Source organism: Rutilus rutilus (assembly GCF_951802725.1).
Source record: "Rutilus rutilus genome assembly, chromosome: 19".
Taxonomy (NCBI): Eukaryota; Metazoa; Chordata; class Actinopteri; order Cypriniformes; family Leuciscidae; genus Rutilus; species Rutilus rutilus.
In genome coordinates this window covers 1,791,268-1,812,530 of record NC_140232.1, presented here as the reverse complement: position 1 = coordinate 1,812,530, position 21,263 = coordinate 1,791,268, and the positions used below count along the sequence as shown (strand labels likewise).

The window sequence follows — 21,263 nt, the reverse complement described above, 5'->3', positions numbered from 1 at the left end:
GACATCTTGCTCTTTTCTTACAGATTACATGAACTGAGAATATTTGTTTTTTATATAAATTACTTCATTTAAAAGAAGAGAATTCAAGCTTCATGCCTGTGTGTCTGTATGCCTGTTTGACTGAGTTATTGTTCATTTTCGGACGCGTTTCAGAATGAACTTCGCTTCGTGTTTATTTTTCTTTATTTGGAAAAAAGCACAACACTTTGTTTTTATTGTGAGTATACACAAAAATAATACACATTTAACAGAATCGATTGATGTATGAAACTTGTTTTTAATATCAAAGTCAACAGAGAAAAATTAATCTCTTTTGAACTGATTAAAAAAAAAAAAGTGAGCCTATCGCGCCGGCGCGATTGTCGACCTCAGGGGGTTAAGTTGAGTTACAAAAGTTAAAATGGGGTCAGATTTACTGTGTGAGGAATTGGGTGTTAAAAGGATGAGACACAAACTGAGGTTAAAGTGGATAAGAACGGTGTATTTACAATCTTCACAGGAGACTTTGAAACAACACAATAAAACCAGGAACACTCAGGCTGTTAAAAGCATAGAGTCCATCGCACCCTAAAACAGTCCATGAGAATCCTTGGGTGTTGAAGCGTCCCAGTGTTCGTGTCCACCAGTGTATATACAGTCCAAAAGAAGTGATAATCCAAAAGCATGAAGTTGTGTCTGGAATGGTGAGTCCGCAAGATGGAAACTCCACACTCCAGAACAGTGATTGGTATCTGTTGTAGAGATCTGCAACTGAAGCCTGAACCTGGCTCGTACCCGAAATCATTTAACCCGACCCGACCCGACCATTAAGGTTATTTTTGAAGCCTGAACTCAAGGTCCGTTTCTCATAGAAAATATATATAGATATTTCATCAATTTTGCGGCGTTCCCCGTGGCTCTCAAGTCTTCCACGAAGCTCAGCGTACTCCTGCTTAATTGAATCCAAGGTAAGGAACACAGTGCTAAACCTGGTGTCTGACATTTGCCTGACAGTTTTTGATAACTGGCTTATTATACCCGTTTGCTTGACGTATCTCACGAGTGCCTTTGCTGAGACAAAGTCAAAGTGTGTGTGACCTCTGGTGCGCAGTCTCGTAGTTCGGCAGAATCAAGCGTGTGTTTGAGATCTGTGTTATAAACATGGTCCTGACAATCCAGGCGATGATACGGCAGGAGTGCAGCAATCATGTTTGATCCCTGGTCAGTGACCCAGACGACTTTGTTCATCACACAGGCATCAAATCCAAGTACAGATACGAGCTGTCTCTGTAATTCTCTCCGTATGTTGTCACCGGTTTCCGCTTCTTCAGGGGGAACATCGCTGCTGTAAGGACTCTGCTTCCAAGCAATAAATCTGGAGTGATGTAGTGGCAAATGATTGTTAATAAATAATCATCAGTCCACATGTCAGTGGTCATCCCAACATTGATATCAGACATAATTTCTGATATTTCGTTGACCAGCACCTGTCTTTTGGAGGCAGCGGTTTCATTAGATCTCCGAGAGATGTTTGTGGGATCATGTAACACACTCTCCGCTGAGACACATATGTAGCCCCCAGATTTATTAGGTCTTGCGCTCGGTTAATAAAACCTCTTCCAGCAACCGTATGAAACGACCTAATATCCCGACAGCAAAACTCCACACATTTTTTGGTTCCATTGGACTGTACAGAAGCTGGTACTGACTTGGCTGTTGGAGATAATAGTGTGAAAGAGATAGTGCATCCATGATCAGTGTGTCGCTGTAGAGAAGATGAACCGGTCTTTTTGCTGTCGTACGCCAAGACAGCTTTGCAAGCTCTACGCTGTACGTAACCGTGGGCTCTTTATTGGTTGAAATGACAAGATCATAATTCTTCCAGAATGAAGCTTTTCCTGCATCATTTGGAACTGTAATAAGTTTTCCCTCAGTAATTTTTTGCTTTATTATCATATTAGAATGATTTCTGAAGGATCATGTGACACTGAAGACTTTACTCCAGTCCAGTGCCGAAAATTCAGCTTTACATTTACATATATACATTTATACATATATAAAGCCTATATAGTTTTTCTATACAAACCCAAACCCTGTTTGTTTGCCATGGCAACCATACATTTCCTAAAGACATAAACACTTAAAATATTAAGAGGAATAAACTAGACTAAAAAACATGTAAACCAATTAAAACTCTATTATACATAAAATCATTGTACTGAATAGAGCACAAAGTCACCTTTATTTATATAGCGTTTATTACAACACAGATTGTTTCAAAGCATCTTACATTGATAACAGGAAAATAATGCAACCAAGTTTGTTTCAGCGTGTTTGTTTAAGTGTCTCCAAATAAGGAAGGCAGTGGCAAGGAACCAAAACTCCATCAGTGACAGAATGGAGGAAAGAAACCCAGGCTCAGTCGCTCAGTTCTCCTCTGGCTGCTCAGCTGTGACATTTAGACCCGCAGAAAAGACAGCAGAAAAGAGAGCAAAATTTAAGTGTTTGAAATACACAAAGAAAAATAAATGTTTTCAAAGATTTACATGCACTGCAAATAATTTTGTAATCAACTTCTTTATTTTTAAACCTTAAGAAGACTTTTTTGCAATCTTTACATTTTTTTAATAACTTAATAGACCGCTCGTTGTCAGAAGTGCAACAAGATTTTTGCATGTAAGGGCGGAAACACAAGCAATCTGTCAAAGCATCTTTCAAAGGTGCATTATGTGCAGACAGAGAAATGCAAAGTTTTCAGTTGCCTAGCTAGCTCGTGTCTGGTTGCCCCATATACATTCAGGTGTATGCTAGCAGCCTTCTCAAATAAAATTGCGATAAAATCATCGCAAAATCGAGATCTCTCGCGTCATCGAAACAATGTCAACAATCTCCGACATTGATCCAACATCTTTTTGCTCATTAAAATCATGTTGAATCAATGTTGTTCATGCCATTTAAAATAAATATACAATCTCCCTAATTGGTTTGCTTACCTTACGTTGTAATTATGTTGATTTCATTTGGGAGAAATGACGTTATGCATTCAACATATTTTCTACTTGTTTTTAAAATCCCAAATAAAGAAAACTCAGTATGTAAACATTTATTAGGCTAAATGCACCGCACTTTAAGTTAGTTTACAAAAAGCCTAATTAGAGTATTTTTTTTTTCTGCAGTATATAAATCTTAAACACTAAAAAATGTCTTTATACTGGTGCATTAACATATGTATAATATTCAGAACTGGTGCATTAACAAATAAATGTGTAATATTTAGAAATTATACCCAAAAATTAATTTGTAATGATGAAATGCTGACACAGAATTACCTTAATCATGTGAACATGGGTTCATGATCAAATGTAAACATTGGCCACATTTTGCAACTTTTTATTATAATTTTTTTTTTAAAAGCTGCAGCTACTATGAACCAACCCACTCCTCCTAATACCTTTGGCCCAAGACAAGCCCAAAGCCCCTTCACCCTTGCAGCCAGTGGGAGGATGCCTGAGGAGAGGGTGAACGACTGACACTTAGCCTAAGTTCATAGTGAAAGGCCTACACCCCTTTGCAACAGTGGAGTCCAACTGTTTTAGGTCTGTCAGTATACACAGTATATACATTTTTAGGATATAGATGTATTATAAAAAGGGTTGTATTTTAGCCCCATCATGTAACAATACAATAATCAACAACACACCAATTTAATAATGATAACATAACAAATGAAAACAATAATTGTGTTTACTGTAGGGAAATGTGCAGGGCACTCAACCCTAAATATACCCCACCTTCCAGAAGTTATCTCAGCGACACATTCATTCCTTCCTGGTATGGTGTTGAAAAGGCCAATGTGATCAGTGAGCTGAAGGATGTGCCAAAGCTGGCCATCACATCAGATGGGTGGACCAGCCTCCGGCAGGATCTCACAGTTACAGTGCACAACACAAGCCAGGGCAGTGTAAAACAGAAGGTCCTCCACACCAGGGCAGTGTAAAACAGAAGGTCCTCCACACCAGGGCAGTGTAAAACAGAAGGTCCTCCACACCAGGGCAGTGTACAACAGAAGGTCCTCCACAAGGTCCTCCACACCAGGGCAGTGTACAACAGAAGGTCCTCCACACCAGGGCAGTGTACAAATCACAAACTGGCGAAGTAGTGGCCGAGGAGATCTCAGACATCCTGGAAGAGTTTGAGATAGATCTAAGCAAGATTGTAGCTGTGAATGTTGATAATGCTGGCATTATGGATATTGCTATCAAGAAGCTACAGATCCTAAAAATAGGATGTTTTGCACATATATTGAATCTGGCTGCACAGAAAATGTACAAAATTGCATCCATTTATAAATGGGCAGCCCGAATCAGAGCAGTGGTCGTGTGGTTCAAGAGATCCTCCATGTCCAAAACAGTGTTGACAGAAAAGCAGCAGCTCCTTGGTAAGTCAGTTGAATCTATTATTATAAGTGATATTTTGAGATTCACACATCTAACAATATAATTCAATATTCAAGTGTGTGGTAATCAAATGTGTGTTGTTTGTTGTTGTTGTTGTTGTTGTTGCAGACCTTCCACAACACTCACTCATCCTGGATATCAAGACCAGGTGGAACTCTCTATATCTAATGATAGAGAGATTTATGGAGCAATATCCAGCGATCCAAGCAGCAGCCTTGGACCTACGACTGCAAAAAGCATTGTCCAAGGACAACCTGGACCGTCTGAAAGATGAGGACTTCCATAAGGCTGAGGAGTTTGTCCAGCTCATGAGAATCCTTTATACATCCACATTGTGTGTGTCATGTGAAAAGAATGCCACCTGTGGACAGATCTTACCTATCCTTCAAAAACTGGAAGAACATTTTACTGTGAAGGATGAGGATGCCATGTTTGTGGCATCAATCAAAGAGAAGGAGTGGGAGAACCTCTCCCAGTGATATCAGAAGGATGACAATCAAGCCTTCCTGCATGAGGCCACAGCAATGGACCCCAGATTCAAAGGGAGGTCAGTCGGTGATGCAACTTGGGACAGACTGAGGAAGAAATCTGCTGACACTGTGACAGGAGGACCAACAACAGGACTGGAACAGACAGACACAGAATACCAGGAAAAGGAGGAGTCATCTGAAGGAGAAGGTGAGGAAATGGAGGAGACAATTCCTCCATTGCACAAAACAAGGAATGCCTTGGAGGAGCTGTTCTCAGAGGAGGACAGGAAATTGAGGTTGACCATCCGACAGGATACCTCGGCCCTCACCCTTAGCGAACGTGTTGACCTAGAGGCTGAGCTCTACAAAAGCCTTCCTCCCGTTCCTATGGCTGAAGATCCTGTGCTGTGGTGGTGGGAGAAGAGAGCTGTTCTTCCTCCTCCTCTCTCTCCTACATCACCTCCGTGTCCTCTTCCTCCTCCTCTCTCTCCTACTTCTCTCTCCTACTTCTTCACCTCCGTGTCCACTTCCTCCTCCTCTCTCTCCTACTTCTTCACATCCGTGTCTTCTTCTTCCTCCTCTTCCTCCTCCTCTCTCTCCTACTTCTTCACCTCCGTGTCCTCTTCCTCCTCCTCTCTCTCCTACTTCTCTCTCCTACTTCTTCACCTCCGTGTCCACTTCCTCCTCCTCTCTCTACTTCTTCACCTCCGTGTCTTCTTCTTCCTCCTCTTCCTCCTCCTCTCTCTCCTACTTCTTCCTCCTCCTCTCTCTCCTACTTCACCTCCGTGTCCTCCTCTTCCTCCTCCTCTCCTACTTCTTCACCTCCGCGTCCTCTTCCTCCTCCTCTCTCTCCTACTTCTTCACCTCCGCGTCCTCTTCCTTCTCCTCTCTCTCCTACTTCTTCACCTCCGCGTCCTCTTCCTCCTCCTCTCTCTCCTACTTCTTCCTCCTCCTCTCTCTCCTACTTCACCTCCGTGTCCTCCTCTTCCTCCTCTCCTACTTCTTCACCTCCGCGTCCTCTTCCTCCTCCTCTCTCTCCTACTTCTTCACCTCCGTGTCTTCTTACTCCTCCTCTTCCTCCTCCTCTCTCTCCTACTTCTTCACCTCCGCGTCCTCTTCCTCCTCCTCTCTCTCCTACTTCTTCACCTCTGCGTCCTCTTCCTCCTCCTCTTCCTCCTCCTCTCCTACTTCTTCACCTCCGCGTCCTCTTCCTCCTCCTCTCTCTCCTACTTCTTCACCTCCGCGTCTTCTTCCTCCTCCTCTTCCTCTTCCTCTCCTACTTCTTCACCTCCGTGTCCTCTTCCTCCTCCTCTCTCTCCTACTTCTTCACCTCCGCGTCTTCTTCCTCCTCCTCTTCCTCTTCCTCTCTCTCCTACTTCTTCACCTCCGCGTCCTCTTTCTCCTCCTCTCTCTCCTACTTCTTCACCTCCGCGTCCTCTTCCTCCTCCTCTCTCTCCTATTTCTTCACCTCCGCGATTCAAATCCTGTTAGCTTTTGCTGTTTGTTTGTCCTCCTCTGTGCGTAAAAGGAGTAAAAACTCTGGAAAAGTGGGCGGATTTTTTTTGCGTTGCTCAAGCTGAAGGTTATTAATCAGCACATTATTCCAACAGCCCCTACAGAACTGCTTTAAGAGCTGCCTGTCCGAATTTTGAGGCAAAATGGTTTTCAATTTCACAATTCTATTCAAAAGGGTCTGTAATCTCTGGAGATAATTGGAAGGTTTCTCGCCTGAGTTCTGATTAACATTTAGAAACTGGGCGTAAAGTTCGTCCCCATCTTCCAACGTAGCATTAGCCCATGATTTACTCCCTCAAGTCATCATAGGTGTATATGACTTTCTTCTTTCAGACGAATACAATCAGAGTTATGTTAAAAAATATCCTGGCTCTTCCAAGCTTTATAATGGCAGTGGATTGCCGTTTCTGTTTTGAAGTCCATAAAAGTGCATCTATCCATCATAAAAGTGCATCTATCCTAAAGTGCATCTATCCTTCATAAAAGTGCATCTATCCTTCATAAAAGTACATCTGTCCATCATAAAAGTGCATCTATCCTAAAGTGCATCTATCCTTCATAAAAGTGCATCTGTCCATCATAAAAATGCATCTATCCATCATAAAAGTGCATCTGTCCTTCATAAAAGTGCATCTATCCTTCATAAAAGTGCATCTATCCTTCATAAAAGTGCATGTATCATCATAAAAATGCATCTATCCATCATAAAAGTGCATCTATCCTTCATAAGTGCATCTATCCTTCATAAAAGTACATCTATCCATCATAAAAGTGCATCTATCCTTCATAAAAGTGCATCTATCCTTCATAAAAGTGCATCTATCCATCATAAAAGTGCATCTGTCCTTCATAAAAGTGCATCTATCCTTCATAAAAGTGCATCTATCCATGATAAAAGTGCATCTATCCTTCATAAAAGTGCATCTATCCATCATAAAAGTGCATCTATCCTTCATAAAAGTGCATCTATCCTTCATAAAAGTGCATCTATCCTTCATAAAAGTGCATCTATCCATCATAAAAGTGCATCTATCCTTCATAAAAGTGCATCTATCCTTCATAAAAGTGCATCTATCCATCATAAAAGTGCATCTGTCCTTCATAAAAGTGCATCTATCCATCATAAAAGTGCATCATAAAAACCCTGATTATGAGAGAAACCGATTGATTGACCGGTGGTGTATCTGTGACTCTTTTGTTTTGAAGGGTCGCTGTGACATCAACATCCGCAACAACCGTAACCAGACGGCGCTGCAGTTGTCCCACACACTCTTCTGATTGGCTGTGAGATTTGATTGATTTGTTTGCGAGTGCAGTGCGCCTGCAGAGGCTCTGCCCACACGCTCTTCTGATTGGCTGTGATTGTTGATTGATTTGGTCACGTCTCGTGTGTGGACAGACAAACTGCTTGTCCTTGGCATCTTATCACATCGCATCTGGTTAGGACACAGTGTTGTTTCATTATTTTTTTTATTCAACTATTTGAAAATATATAAAATAAATTAAATTAGTTAATTAGTGGGTGCTTGCCAAAGGCAAGGCACTCACTATTGTTATTGCTCATACTTATTATTTTCTTCTTTATTATTTGCCAAAAGTTTGACGTGCTACTACTCCCGCAGTTTTTGTCACAGACCCACAAATGAGGCATCAAATCGTGCAGATTATTCGGGAATGGTGTGCTATGACTTTTATAAGCGATCGGGGGGGGCGGTGTGCGCCCCAGGGGCGAAAAAGCAGCCGAAAAATCCCATAGACTTAACAATGTGACAAACTTTGACGAGTCATAGCTCAGAGCGAGGATTTCGCAGAAACGTGTGATTTGCCACATTTGAAGAGGCTGACAGGCTCTGTAAGAACATACCTCACAATGGGGTAAAAGTTGCACCCCTGGGGGGCAGGAGCTGCCCAAAATTTCCCATTGACTTACTATGGAGTAGGACGGCCCATGAAATGCATGTGTTTTTCCTACTATGGTAAATTGCATAGGGATTTTGTATTGAACATAACTCTGGATCACAGTGTCATAGAGACGAGGGGGCGGGCTCATTTTACTCAGACGACCAAACAGTCTCTCAGGATCATTGTGAAGCTATCAAGCCACGCCCTAGCAACCATTTAGAGCACCTTAGCAACAAGTTCCATAGACTTCCATTGAAAGAGATCAAAGGGATATCTCCGGATAGAAGTGTCATAGAAACACAAGGGTGGTCTCGTTTGACTCGGGGCAGCAAACAGCCAATCACGAATCACCTCAACACTTTCTGGCCACGCCCTAGCAACCATCGTCGAGCACCTTAGCAACCAAAATCCAAAGAGAGATATCTTCCATTCTGAATGTCACAGAGGAATGGGAGTTGGTTTATATCATTCATAGTGACAAGAAGCCTTTGGAGTTTCATCATTGGCAGCTGCCAAAGCAACTCCATAGCAACCAAACAGAGTACCCTAGCAACCGTTTAGCAAGATGTATATCTCTGCAAAACATCGTATAGAGATGGGGCTTGGCTCTTTTGACTAAATCATGGTAAACTATGGTAAATCATGCTAGAATTATGGTAAATCATACTACAACGTGGTAAATCATGGTAAACTATTGTAAGTCATGCTAGAATCATAGTAAATCATACTAGAACATGGTAAATCATGGTATACTATAGTGGTAAACTATGGTAAATTGTGGTAAATCATGGTAAACTATGGTAAATCATGGTAAATCATGCTTGAATCATGGTAAATCATACTAGAACATGGTAAATCATGGTATACTATAGTAAATCATGGTCAACTATGGTAAATCATGGTAAACCATGCTAGCAACGTGGTAAAAACATGCTAGTTTCATGCTAGCATGATGCTAATTGTGTTAGCATATTGCTAAAAATTGTCTTACCTTACCCTAGCAAGCACCCACTCACATTTTCTTCAGGAAATTTACATTCTAGTTTTTAATGCTATTAATGATAAGTAAATAGTCAAAGTCAAGTCAAGTCAAGTCAAAGTTTTATTTATATAGCACAATTTATACAGCCGAAGCTGACCAAGTAAGCATTAATATAATACATTAAAATAATACATTAAAACAGCATGTAGTCTTCAAATATTGTTCAGTTAAGAAAACATTGCATAAAAAAAATCAAAATGGCAAGTTAGTAAAAAAAGACACAAAGAAACACATGACAGGAAACAGAACTATTGGCAGGTTCTATTGCACTTAAACTGCAAGACTTACATTTTTTTCCCCGTCTGTTGTCAAACAACGCAATTTCAAATTCAATCCCGCATATTAATACATTTGTCACTCCTGAAACTTTGCACTCAGCTGCATGAAAAATAAACATTTATTCTAATTATGAATGGCACAAACAAACTCAGATTCTGACTGACTTAAACAACTTCACGTGCATGTCTGTGATTGGCTGCAAATCTCAACACTGTAAAAACAGGTTGTAAAGAGAAACCTTTGATGCTCCACACACCAGAGCAGCCTGTTTCCAGTGTTTGTGTGTGTGTGTGTGTGTGTATATATACAGTGTGTTTACTCCTCCGCTCTGTGCCTGTAGTTGTGTAGCTCAGGGCTGATGGGAAACATGGAGCTGAACGTCGGTCATGCCATCGCTTGCTTCTTGGCACAGGAGGGAGCCGATATTAATTATGCCAATCATAAAGGGAAAAGCCCACTGGACCTGGTGACGGACACCAGCGTACAAACTCTCATCAGGAGCTTTGCAGAGAAACACAGGTGTGTGTCAAGTCAAGTCACCTTCATTTATATAGTGCTTTTAACAATATAGATGGTTTCAAAGCAGCTTTACAGTGATAATAGGAAATTACAGTAACAGAGATTGTTTAGGCTTTACAGCAGCTCTAGAATAAAGATATTGTCCAGATAAAGTTAGTTTTGATTGATTCACTTCTGTTGTAAAGATCATTAGTTATTAACTTAGGGGGCGCTTACACGGCACCGTTCCAACACTGTGTGTGTGTGTGTGTGTCAGTGTGTGGTGTTTAATAACTGAGGGATCTATGTGATTTTGATGTGATGTGTGTGTGTTCAGACTGCAGGCCGTCACGTGTGGCACGGGCACCAGCAGTGCCAGTCTCCGGCGGGTTCACACTACGCCCAACACCATGACAAACCTGGCGGTGCCGAGTGTGACGGGTCCCAGCGAGTGCCTGATCTGCTCTGAGCTCGCGCTGCTAGTGCTGTTCTCTCCCTGCCAACACAGCGTCGCGTGTGAGGGTGAGTTTATACACACACTCACTCACTCACACACTCACACAATCAATCAATCAATCAATCAATCAATCAAATCACTCACTCACTCACTCACTCACTCACTCACTCACTCACTCACTCACTCACTCACTCACTCACACACACACACACACACACAATCACACACACACACACACACACACACACACACACACACACACACACTCAATCAATCAATCAATCACTCACTCACTCACTCACTCACTCACTCACTCTCACACACACAATCACTCTCTCACACACACACACTCACTCACTCCAGGGCTCCAGACTAACTTTTTTTATTAGGAGCGCTGTAGCCCCTGACTTAAAATTTTAGGAGCGCAAGCAGAAAATTTAGGGGCACACCTTCACATTTTCCCCCTAAATAACTATTACAGACAAATGCTTTGATAATAAATAGATTAAGCGTACAGAAATTATGGTGCAGTTTTATTTTAAGATCACAGGGCTCCAGACTAACATCTGAGGGCCGCGGCTCTAAGTTCTACAGAAAGTATTTGGTAGCACTGTGGGATGACAAAGCACTGAGATAAATTTGAGGTGTATAGATAAAGTTAAATTTAATTATTATCCTTCATAATGTCTTAATATTATTTCAAAAGCAAAATGAGTGACAAAATAGATATTAGGGAGTGAAAATAGCCAATAAGCACCCTCAGCAGCTGTTTACAATGGTAATTTAGTCTTCTTTTTAAAAAAAATAAGTGTGAGTTTTCCTACTTCTTGAAACTTTCAGTTTTATAAATAGAGACAATCTTTAAAGGATGAACAAAAATGTTTTGGTCGACACATTAAAAAAAAAAACATTTTAATAGGATATAGTTTTGAAGTGCTGTAAAAAGATGTGTAGGCTACTTTCATAACCACAGTATACCATAGTTATAGTTATGCCTGGTTCAGAATACGCAATTTTTTTGTCTGTTATTATATCAATCAGATTACACGATTTCGACTCCTAAAAATCTTGTCATGTCCTGGACAAGAAACATTGTCAGACTACACACTGCTTTACAACCAGTCATCTCGAGCCGTCTCACACACATATTCACTCGCACATGTACACACGCACTCACTCACTCACTCGCGCACACACTCTCTCACTCTCTCTCTCTCGCTCGCTCGCTCACTCACTCACTCACTCACTCACTTGCGCGCGGGCAGCCGGGCACACACACACACGCGCACACACACACACTCATTCACTCGGAACCCTTCATGGAGGACCGTTAAAAAATTAAAAATGCTAGTCTTCTTGTCGTGATGTCGTAAACAAAGCATCGCAGACGCGACGTCGGTTGTCGCCCACTATGAACGAGATGAAATTTACTGGTCGCACATGTGCGACTGGATGTAAAATTTAGTCGCACACTCTCAAATTTTGGTCGCAAAATGCGACCATTTGGTCGCAGTCTGGAGCCCTGCACTCACTCACTCACTCACTCACTCACTCACTCACACAAACACACATTCTTGTAAATCTATCTTTATGAGGACATTCATTGACACAATGCAATCTCTAGCCGCTTACCCTAACCTTACCCATCACAACTAAGTGCCTAACCCGACCCCTGACCCTAAACCGACCCTTAACCTCATTATAACTGTATCCCTAAAACCAAGTCTTGACCCTCAAACAGGCCTTTAAAGGCTCTCAGAAAGTGAGGACAAGCCAAAATGTCCTCAATTTACTCTCTCTGTCCTCACTCCAATGCTCTAAAACTCAAACTGGTCCTCACAAAGAAAGTTGTACAAGTACACACTCACTCACTCACTCACTCACTCACACACTCACTCACACACTCACTCACACACTCACTCACTCACACACTCACTCACTCACTCACTCACAGTTGCTGTTAAGAATCCCACACATTTATGCAAACTTCCGTCGGGTCGTGTCTCCTCAGAATGTGCTCACAGAATGAAGAAGTGCATCCGCTGCCAGGTGACAATAACAAAGAAAATCAGACAGGGTAAGTGCTTTTACATTTCAGTGATGATGACATTTTATGCTAAGATTTGAAATGTTTGTCAGTACATTTGCATTCCATCTGTGGCTTCTTTTCCAAATGGTAAACATTAGAAATAAATAACATTAGCAGTTAATAATGTCCTTTTGAGCAGCCGTGTTTTGATCAGCTAATGTGTTAAATACACACACACTCAGCTCTTAATTGATCTAATTTGGCGAAGAATAAGGATGAGTGATGTTTGATAGATAACACATGTTACCACATATCAGCCTGCAGGGACTTAAATTCTCTGAAACATCAATAGTTCTTTTGGCAGTAGACAAAATTTAAAGTCCCCCTGTAGTCGATCATTTTATCCTTTAAAACTCATCTTTGATCACCAAAATGACATATTTAAGCGTTTTTTTTTCTTGAAAAAAAATCTTCATGGCTTAAAAGAGCTTGAATGGAACTCGACACCGCTGCCTCATTTAGTATTCGTCTATGAATATGCAAATGAGCCCCGCCTCCACTCACTCATAGCAGCTCAGAGATCCACTCGTTGACGATCACGGAAAATGTCTCAGGTTACCACTGTAACCCTTGTTCCCTGAGAAGGGAACGAGACACTGCGTCAGAACAACACTATGGGAAATCTCTAAGCGTAATGAAGTATGAATTAAACTAATCCAGTCCTGATTGGTGCTGCGTCATGACGTAACGTGTGTTGTCATACACGGAAGCTATAAAGGGACGGCGGCACACAACAGAGTTAGCTTTCAGTGATGAAGCAAGTCGCTCCCAGGCAGGGGAAGGTGTGGCGAAGGGACGCTGTGTCTCGTTCCCTTCTCAGTGAACAAGGGTTACAGACGTAACCCGAGACGCTCCCTTTCGAGGGAACTTGCACTGCGTCGGAACGACACTTTAGGGAATGAATACCCACTATGCCACAACGAACCCTGCCTGTCCCAGTGTGAAGCTGTCATAGGCACACTTAGGAGGAGAGCACTAGTGCGCCTGGCGTAGAAGGAATGTCCAGGCTATAAAACCTTGCGAATGTCTGTGGAGTGGCCCAGCCAGCCGCTTCACATATCTCATGAATAGGTACCCCTGAAAGGAGGGCTCTAGAGGACGCCATGCCTCTGATTGAGTGAACCCTCACTGCCAAAGATGAAGGCAAACTGCGTACCTGATAGGCCAGGGAAATAGCCTGAACTATCCAGTTGCTGATGGTCTGTTTAGAAGCATAGAGCTCCATCTTGGGAGACCCGAAACACACCAGCAACTGGTCTGACTTCTGCCAATGAGAGGATCTCTGGACATAAATCTTGAGAGCTCTGACAGGGCAGAAAAAATGGAGTCTCATCTTCCGCCATCATGTGAGGTTGAGGATGAAAAGCCTGCAGAACCATTGTATGTGCCGTGTTAGAAGGCACCATAGGCACATAGCCTGGGATGCAAGATAGCCTTAATTCCCCCGGGAGCAAACTCCAGGCACTCAGGAGATATAGAGACGGCCTGAAGATCTCCTTCTCTTTTTAGAGAAGTGATGACTAATAGAAAGGCTACCTTGAGAGAAAGGTTCTTGGCCTCAGCCAAAGGTAAACTAAAGGTTCGAAGGGGGCCTCGACCAGCCCTTCGAGAACCACCGACAGGTCCCATGTGGGAACTCTGGTCCGAGTCGCAGGTCTCATCCTCCAGGCCCCACGGAGGCTGGCCCATCACCCAGAGGAGCGTGGAAAGCCGCAATGGCAGCCACGTACACCTTGAGTGTGGATGGGGTAAGACCAGCAGAGAAGCAATCTTGGAGGAACTCCAGCACTGAAGCCACCGGACAGTTAACTGGGTCCACCTCACGCTCTCAACACCAAGTGGAAACACATTTCCATTTCACACCGTACAGTTTCCTCGTGGAGGGAGCTCTAGAACTGAGTATGGTCTTGACTACTCCTGCAGACAGGTCAGCCTCTCAGTTCTGTGCCTCCTCAGGGGCCAGACCCACAGTTTCCACAGCTCTGGCCGAGGGTGAAATATTGAGCCCTCTGCCTGCAAAAGCAGGCCCCTCCTGATGGGCATCTCCCATGGAGGGCCGTCCAGAAGCGATATTATGTCTGAGAACCATACTCGGGCCGGCCACAACAGGGCTACTAGTAGTGCTACTAGTCCCCTGCCTCAACAGATCGATTCCGGTCCCCTGGTACATACATTACTCTGAGAGACAACAGTCTCCCCTGGGACCACAGGAGGATCTGATGCTCCAGTCTGGATAGAGGGCGAGATCTCAGACCCCCCTGATGATTTATATAGGACACCACTGCCTGATCTCACAAGGGTGTGGTAACCCTTGAGGTCTGGCAGGAAACTCCTCAGCGGCGCTAAAGCTGCATCCATGTATTTGGTAAACGTGTGAGGGGAGAGAGCTAGGCTAAATGGAAGAACCCGATATTGGAACGCTTCGCCCCCGAAAGCGAACCTCAGGAACTTCCTGTGAGATGGAAGGATGAATATGTGGAAGTATGCGTCCTTCAGATCTATCATGAGAAACTAATTCTCGGATTAGATTTGACTCACGATGATGGGAATAGTTAGCATCTTGAACCTGAACCTCCTCAGAGACCGATTCAAGTGCCTTAGATCTAGAATTGGACGCGACCCCCCATCCTTCTTGGGAACTATGAAGTAGCGGCTGTAAAACCCGGACTCCCTATCCGGCGGAGGAACACGTTCTATGGCCTCTTTTATCAGCGGGGATTTTACTTCCTGTTCCAATACCCGACCCTGCTCTGGGTTGACTGTAGTCCAAACCCCCCTGCTGAAATTCTGTGGTGCGGAAATCGAACTGAAGTCTGTACCCCTTCTGAATGTTACGCATGACCCAAGGAGAAATATTCGGCAGGTTTTACCCATAGACTAAAAAATATGGACAAAGCGTCTGTGACGTCACCCATAGACTTTCTGAAGAACGGGTTTGAAGCCGTTTATGGGGGGTATGGGCGGCGCCATCTTGGAAAATCTTGGGAAATCCTAACCCCGCCCACCTTCTGGCCAATCCATATATGGGTAAAGGACGCAGCGCGCGTCACTCAGCTCGCTCTGCTACTCCGGTTATCTCTGTATATTTTAGGCAACTAAATATGTTATAAAACACCATACTAACTCTTTTCGTTTTCATTTAAAGAAATCTTAAACATTATAGCCACACAAATGTGGTTCAGGCACTGGTATTGATTATATTCACTGCATATTTGCCTATTTATAAACAACGAAATATAAAACACAAACCTGCCTCTTTTCGTTTTAAATATAATATAAAAATATTAAACATTTTAATATGGTCCAGGCAATATGTGCATTTGTACTAAACAACAGATGTTGCAGTAAACAACATTACAGATCATCTTCGTTGTATTAAAATTTAAAATGACAAAACTCACCCCAGTCTCTTTTTGTTAAACTTCAGTATTATCAATATTAGCTATTATAAAAGTATAAGTAAAAGGTACAAGAAGGTACAAGGTACAAGAATTATAAAAGTATAAGTAAAAGGTACAAGAAGCTATACAAATAAAGCAAACAATTCAGTCAAACATCAGTCAGCGCTCTCTAACCATACAACGGTAAAGTTAAATAGCTTATAAAGTTATGAAACTTCCCCTCAGCCAAAACGATTGGCCAGGGAACAAATTATAGATTCACAAGACCAAAAATTGCCCGTTAGATCTACACAAGACGAATTATATCTTATGTTTAACCACTACAGAGACGCCAGAGTCGACGGCAAACGTCAGAACGACTAGCCGAGGAAAGGCTGTTCCAGGCGGGGTACATGAGCGCCGAGCGCCCGGTCATCGCTGGATCTCACAACCTGGATACAATTTTCATAAATCTTTAAATAAACCACAGATTTGAGCTTTAAACAACTACATTCTCGCCTGAAAAACTCTTAAAACTACATTTCATGATTCAAAAACAGTAGTATTATATTTCAACTGTGTTCAAAAATGGCGCTTCTTATGTTGTCATTCTCCTTGGAACGAGCCTATGCTCGTTATCAGCTGTCAATCAAGCTGTCAATCAAAGTTAACCACGCCCTTATTTGTCATACATTTTATATCTAAATACGATCTAAACTAACGAGTTAGAAAAAAATTCACCCCCCTCACAGTTGTCAGGCCCTCGGAACCTATCGAAAAATACAATAAAAGTCCATGGGACCAACCTGTAAAAACATGAATTTATGCTGTGAAAACGGACATTTTAACATGGTGGTCTATGGACATTTGCTCCCTTTTGGGACCTCCCTCTAGCGGATTTTCGATGTATTGCAGTTTTTCGCACTTCCAGGTAGGCTTCATTTTTCAGATTAGAATGTTGCCGCTTGGTTTTGCCATGCTTTGAAATATTCTACCAAGGGAACCTCTCAAGGCTGATTTCGGGTATTATTCGAGATTCGTTCTCGATCCCCTGAAGCGGCTCTCCGGCAGGGTTTAGTCAAAAACGATTCTCGATGTGCGGACACGCTGCAACCACTCATTCGCTTCTGCTTAAACTAGGAGCTCAGGCAGCCCCCTCGAGAACTGCCCATGCATGCTCCTCTCCCAGCTTAGTTAGATGATTATTTCACCTTTTTAATTCCTCAGAATTAAATGCAGCCATAAACACCAGACAAGTGAAACAAAGTCTGAATGATAGGCTGAATTAAAATGTCTAACTTCTCAAGCCAGATAATATTATTAATTTATTTAACCGGTCTCATAATCTACACATTGCCTCTGTACCAAAAGATACGAGCGGTTCATAATACTTATCGCCTTTCTTCCCTCGAGAAGAAAGTCAATAGGCGTGAAGGTGAAACACCCGAAAGCGCACGTCTTTTCTTTTCTTTTTTGCTGTACGCTTCGAGATATTTCTCAATGAACACAGCCAGCACCCTCAAGAGTTGACTGTTCATGCCTCGTTTCCAAACAGTATCACACCGATCGCGTGTGTCACCTCCCGAAGTTTAACGTGGCCAGGAAGACACACATTTTCAGCTGTGTTTATGGTAACAATTCAAGTTCCTACAGGACAAACAACACCAAATAGGACAAACAGTTGTACACAGAGCGCTTGCTGAAGAACAAATAGCTAACTCTGTTGTGTGCCGGCATCCCCTTGTAGCTTCCGTGTATGACGCAGCACCAATCACGATTGGATTAGTTTCATTCAGACGTCGTTCCGATGCAAGGCAACTTCTCCATTTTAAGCATATCGTTGCCATGCCATGTAAGCGTACCCATAAACAACATTTAAAAGCTGGATTCTCACCACAGGGGGGCTTTAGGGAAATAGCTTTACAGTTGCAGTATTTAAAGACTCTAGATTATGTTCTTTTACGTCCTGCAAGGAAACAGTTTTATCTCTTTCCTGACTAACTCCTGCTCTTCCCTCTTCCCTCTCTCAGACCAGACGGAGGTGGAGTGCAGCCCGAGCTCGGAGAACTCAGAGCAACACAACCTGCTGGAGCAGCTTCAGTCTCGGTACCGGCAGATGGAGGAGCGCATCACCTGCCCCATCTGCATCGACAACCACATCAAGCTGGTGTTCCAGTGCGGGCACGCCTCCTGCATCGACTGCAGCGCAGCGCTCAAGACCTGCCCCATCTGCCGGCAGACCATCCGCGAGCGCATTCAGCTCTTCGTCTGACCCGGGCTTCGTCTGACCTGAGCTTCATCTGTCCCCGAGGAGTTGATTCAAAATCAGCCATGGATGCGTGAGAATCCATTCTGGAGGATTTGGACCTTGTGTTTCCGAGTAGCATGAGGACGTCTGCTGCTCCGACTGGCAAAACATCTGTAACTACAGTATTATGGAGCGAAGAGTGAAGCGAGATATTTAAAGTCAGAATTGCGTGATATAAAGTCGCAATTCTGACTTTTTTTCTCACAATTGCGTGATATAGTCAGAATTGCAAGATATAAAGTCAGAATTGCGAGATACAAAGTTACCTTTTTTATCCTGTGGCGGAAACAGGCTTCCAGACAATTCTGACTTTTCTCGCAACCGCAAATTTATATCTCGCAATTATTACTTTTTTCTCTGAAAAATGAGAAACAAACTCGCAACCCTGACTTTTCTCGCAATTGTGAATTGTATAACTGATTATAATTATAACAATTTTAACTCCCAATTGCGAGAAAAGTCAGAATTGCAAATTTTATATCTCACAATTCGGACTTTAATAAATCGCAATTGCGAGTTTGTATCTCACATTTCTAAGAAAAAAGTAATAATTGTGAGATATAAATTCGTAGTTGCGATATACGCCATCATTTAGGATGCGACTGAAAATCATCCATGGTCGTGTGAAATTCCATTCTGGAGAATTCGGACCTTGTGTTTCCGAGTAGCATGAGGACGTCTGCTGCTCCGACTGGCTAAACATCTCTAACTACAGTATTATGGAGTGAAGAGAAGTTCACTGGCTCATGGGAGATCACCTGATATTCTCCACATACCCAGCATGCAACGTTCTGTGAGCTGACACGCAATACCTGGGCCATATTTTACTCTAAAATCCGAAGAATATTAAAGATATTTCGCCTTATTTTATTTTTTGTTACGTTTTCATCATCAATTCTCATTACTTTAAGTGTTTATGCATACATGCTATCATCTAAATGAAACATTGGTAACACTTTACAATAAGGTTCATTAGTTAACATTAGTTAGTGCATTAAGCAACATGAACTAACAATGAGCAATACATTTGTTACTGTGTTAGTTAATCTTTGTTAATGCTAGTTAATACAAATACAACTGTTCATTGTTTATTCATGTTAGTTCACAGTGCATTAATTAATGTTAAACTAATACAACCTTTGATTTTAATAATGTATTAGTAAATGTTGAAATTAATATTAACTAAGATCAATAAATGCTTTAGAAGTTTTGTTAATTCTTAGTTCCTGTTAACTTGGGTAGTTAACTAATGTTAACTGATGAACCTTATAGTAAAGTGTTACCGAAACATTATTGCATTTACAATGAATATAATTCTCCTTGAAACATGTGATTCTGGGGTGAAATATGGCCAGATCTGATCCAGCACTCATCAGTCCCTGAGAACGCCGTGTTTGTGCCGTTGTGTCGGAGAGCCGTGTTGTACAGATGCCTGTACCGTACCCGATCTAGGATTTACTCGAGCAAAGATATACATACTGCATGCTGGTGAGCATATTATCTACATCATATGTTGTGTCACAGAGGACATTTGTAGTGTTATAAGTACAGACGACCTGTAATTTCTACCCGTGTGTGATTATGGCTCTGTGTCTGTGTGACTGAAAAGGCGTTCAAGGCCGATAAAAGTAGATTAAACTGTGTCAGCAGAGGTGCTGAATGCTTCACAATACTAGCAGTGGTTTCATTTTCTCAGGTTCATGCAAGTCCGTTCGACTCAGAGTGCAAGACGCCTCCCTCTGTAAACTTTACAAACGTTCGGCCTTATCCACTGGCATTGCATGACATTATATGAAGTATTTATTAGCCTCATAAACCAGATCTCCCACTGTAATGCTTTGCCTAAATGTGTTCTGGGATTGAAATCACTTGTTTTGAGCATCACAGTGAATTGGAAACTCCTAGGATTTAAAGAGAACGTTCATCACTGCTGTCATTATTTCCTCATCCTCACATCTTTTGTTTTTCCATGGAATACAAAGTAGGCTAGATTGTTTTTTTTGTTTGTTTTAAAGAGTCGTCATACACTGTAGCTCTGATGTCAGTCGAGCTTCAAAAAAGAACCATAAAGTCAAAAATAGTCCATGCTTTTACTCCCAAGTAATCCAAGGTCATGTGTGAGAAACTATGGAAGCTTGTTTCCACCAGGAATACAGAAATAAAAAAAGTAATTGCGACATTTCATCTCGCGATTATTACTTTTTTCTCTGAAATGTGAGAAATTTCCAATTTGCAAGATATAATCTCTCTATTATATGGAAGCTTGTTTACGCCACAGAATAAATAAAGCTTCCATACAATTATTTTCTCGCAAACCGCAACTGTATATCTCGCAATTCTGACTTTTCTCGCAATTGTGGATTGTATAACTTATTATAATTATAACAATTTTAACTCCCAATTGCGAGAAAAGTCAGAATTGCACATTTTAGATCTCGTAATTCGGACTTTATAAATCGCAATTGCGAGTTTGTATCACATTTCAGAGAAAAAAAAGTAATAATTGCGAGATACAAATTTCGCAGTTGCGAGAAAAGTGAGTTTACATTTCGTAATTTGGATTTATAAAGTCAGAATTGTGAGAGAAAAAGTTTTGTTTTAAATTTTTATTCTTTTAATTTTTATTCCGTGGCAGAACGGAGACGTCCGTAGACGTACCGACGTATTAGGATCACGCCATGGAGCCTATCATCTTCAAGCGTTAACAGAACGAGCCAATGCACATTGGCATGCGAGATTTACATCTCACGCTCCGCCCCGCAGTGCGAGTATAAATAGCACCGAATGCAAGCGCCATTTGTTTCCCGGGCTCTGCCAAGGGAAAGACACAGGCTCACCGCAGGGAGCTGTGCCGTGGAAGAATTACACATATGGGCTTGCCGTAGGG

The 21,263-nt window shown here is 42.1% G+C and overlaps 2 protein-coding genes across 2 annotated transcripts in view; both read left to right on the top strand.

Annotated features, from left to right (window-relative positions):
* The window catches only part of LOC311278748 (nuclear factor 7, ovary-like), a 1,193,180-nt gene that overhangs the window by 238,323 nt on the left and 933,594 nt on the right, over positions 1 to 21,263 (top strand). The gene's annotated exons all lie outside the window — the stretch shown is intronic.
* On the top strand, positions 9,990 to 20,046 carry LOC311278760 (E3 ubiquitin-protein ligase MIB2-like). Its single transcript, XM_084389787.1, has 4 exons — positions 9,990 to 10,163; positions 10,480 to 10,664; positions 12,611 to 12,676; positions 18,099 to 20,046. Exons 1-4 carry the CDS (start codon positions 10,003 to 10,005, stop codon positions 18,338 to 18,340), a joined length of 654 nt encoding a protein of 217 aa, XP_084245913.1. The 5' UTR covers positions 9,990 to 10,002; the 3' UTR covers positions 18,341 to 20,046.

Excerpts from the sequence above, each read along its gene's own strand:
- LOC311278760 (XM_084389787.1), top strand. The coding sequence starts at position 10,003 with ATGGGAAACATGGAGCTGAACGTCGGTCATGCCATCGCTTGCTTCTTG. Across the intron at positions 10,665-12,610 it reads ACACAGCGTCGCGTGTGAGG|AATGTGCTCACAGAATGAAG; the intron begins GTGAGTTTATAC and ends GTGTCTCCTCAG. Across the intron at positions 12,677-18,098 it reads AACAAAGAAAATCAGACAGG|ACCAGACGGAGGTGGAGTGC; the intron begins GTAAGTGCTTTT and ends TCCCTCTCTCAG.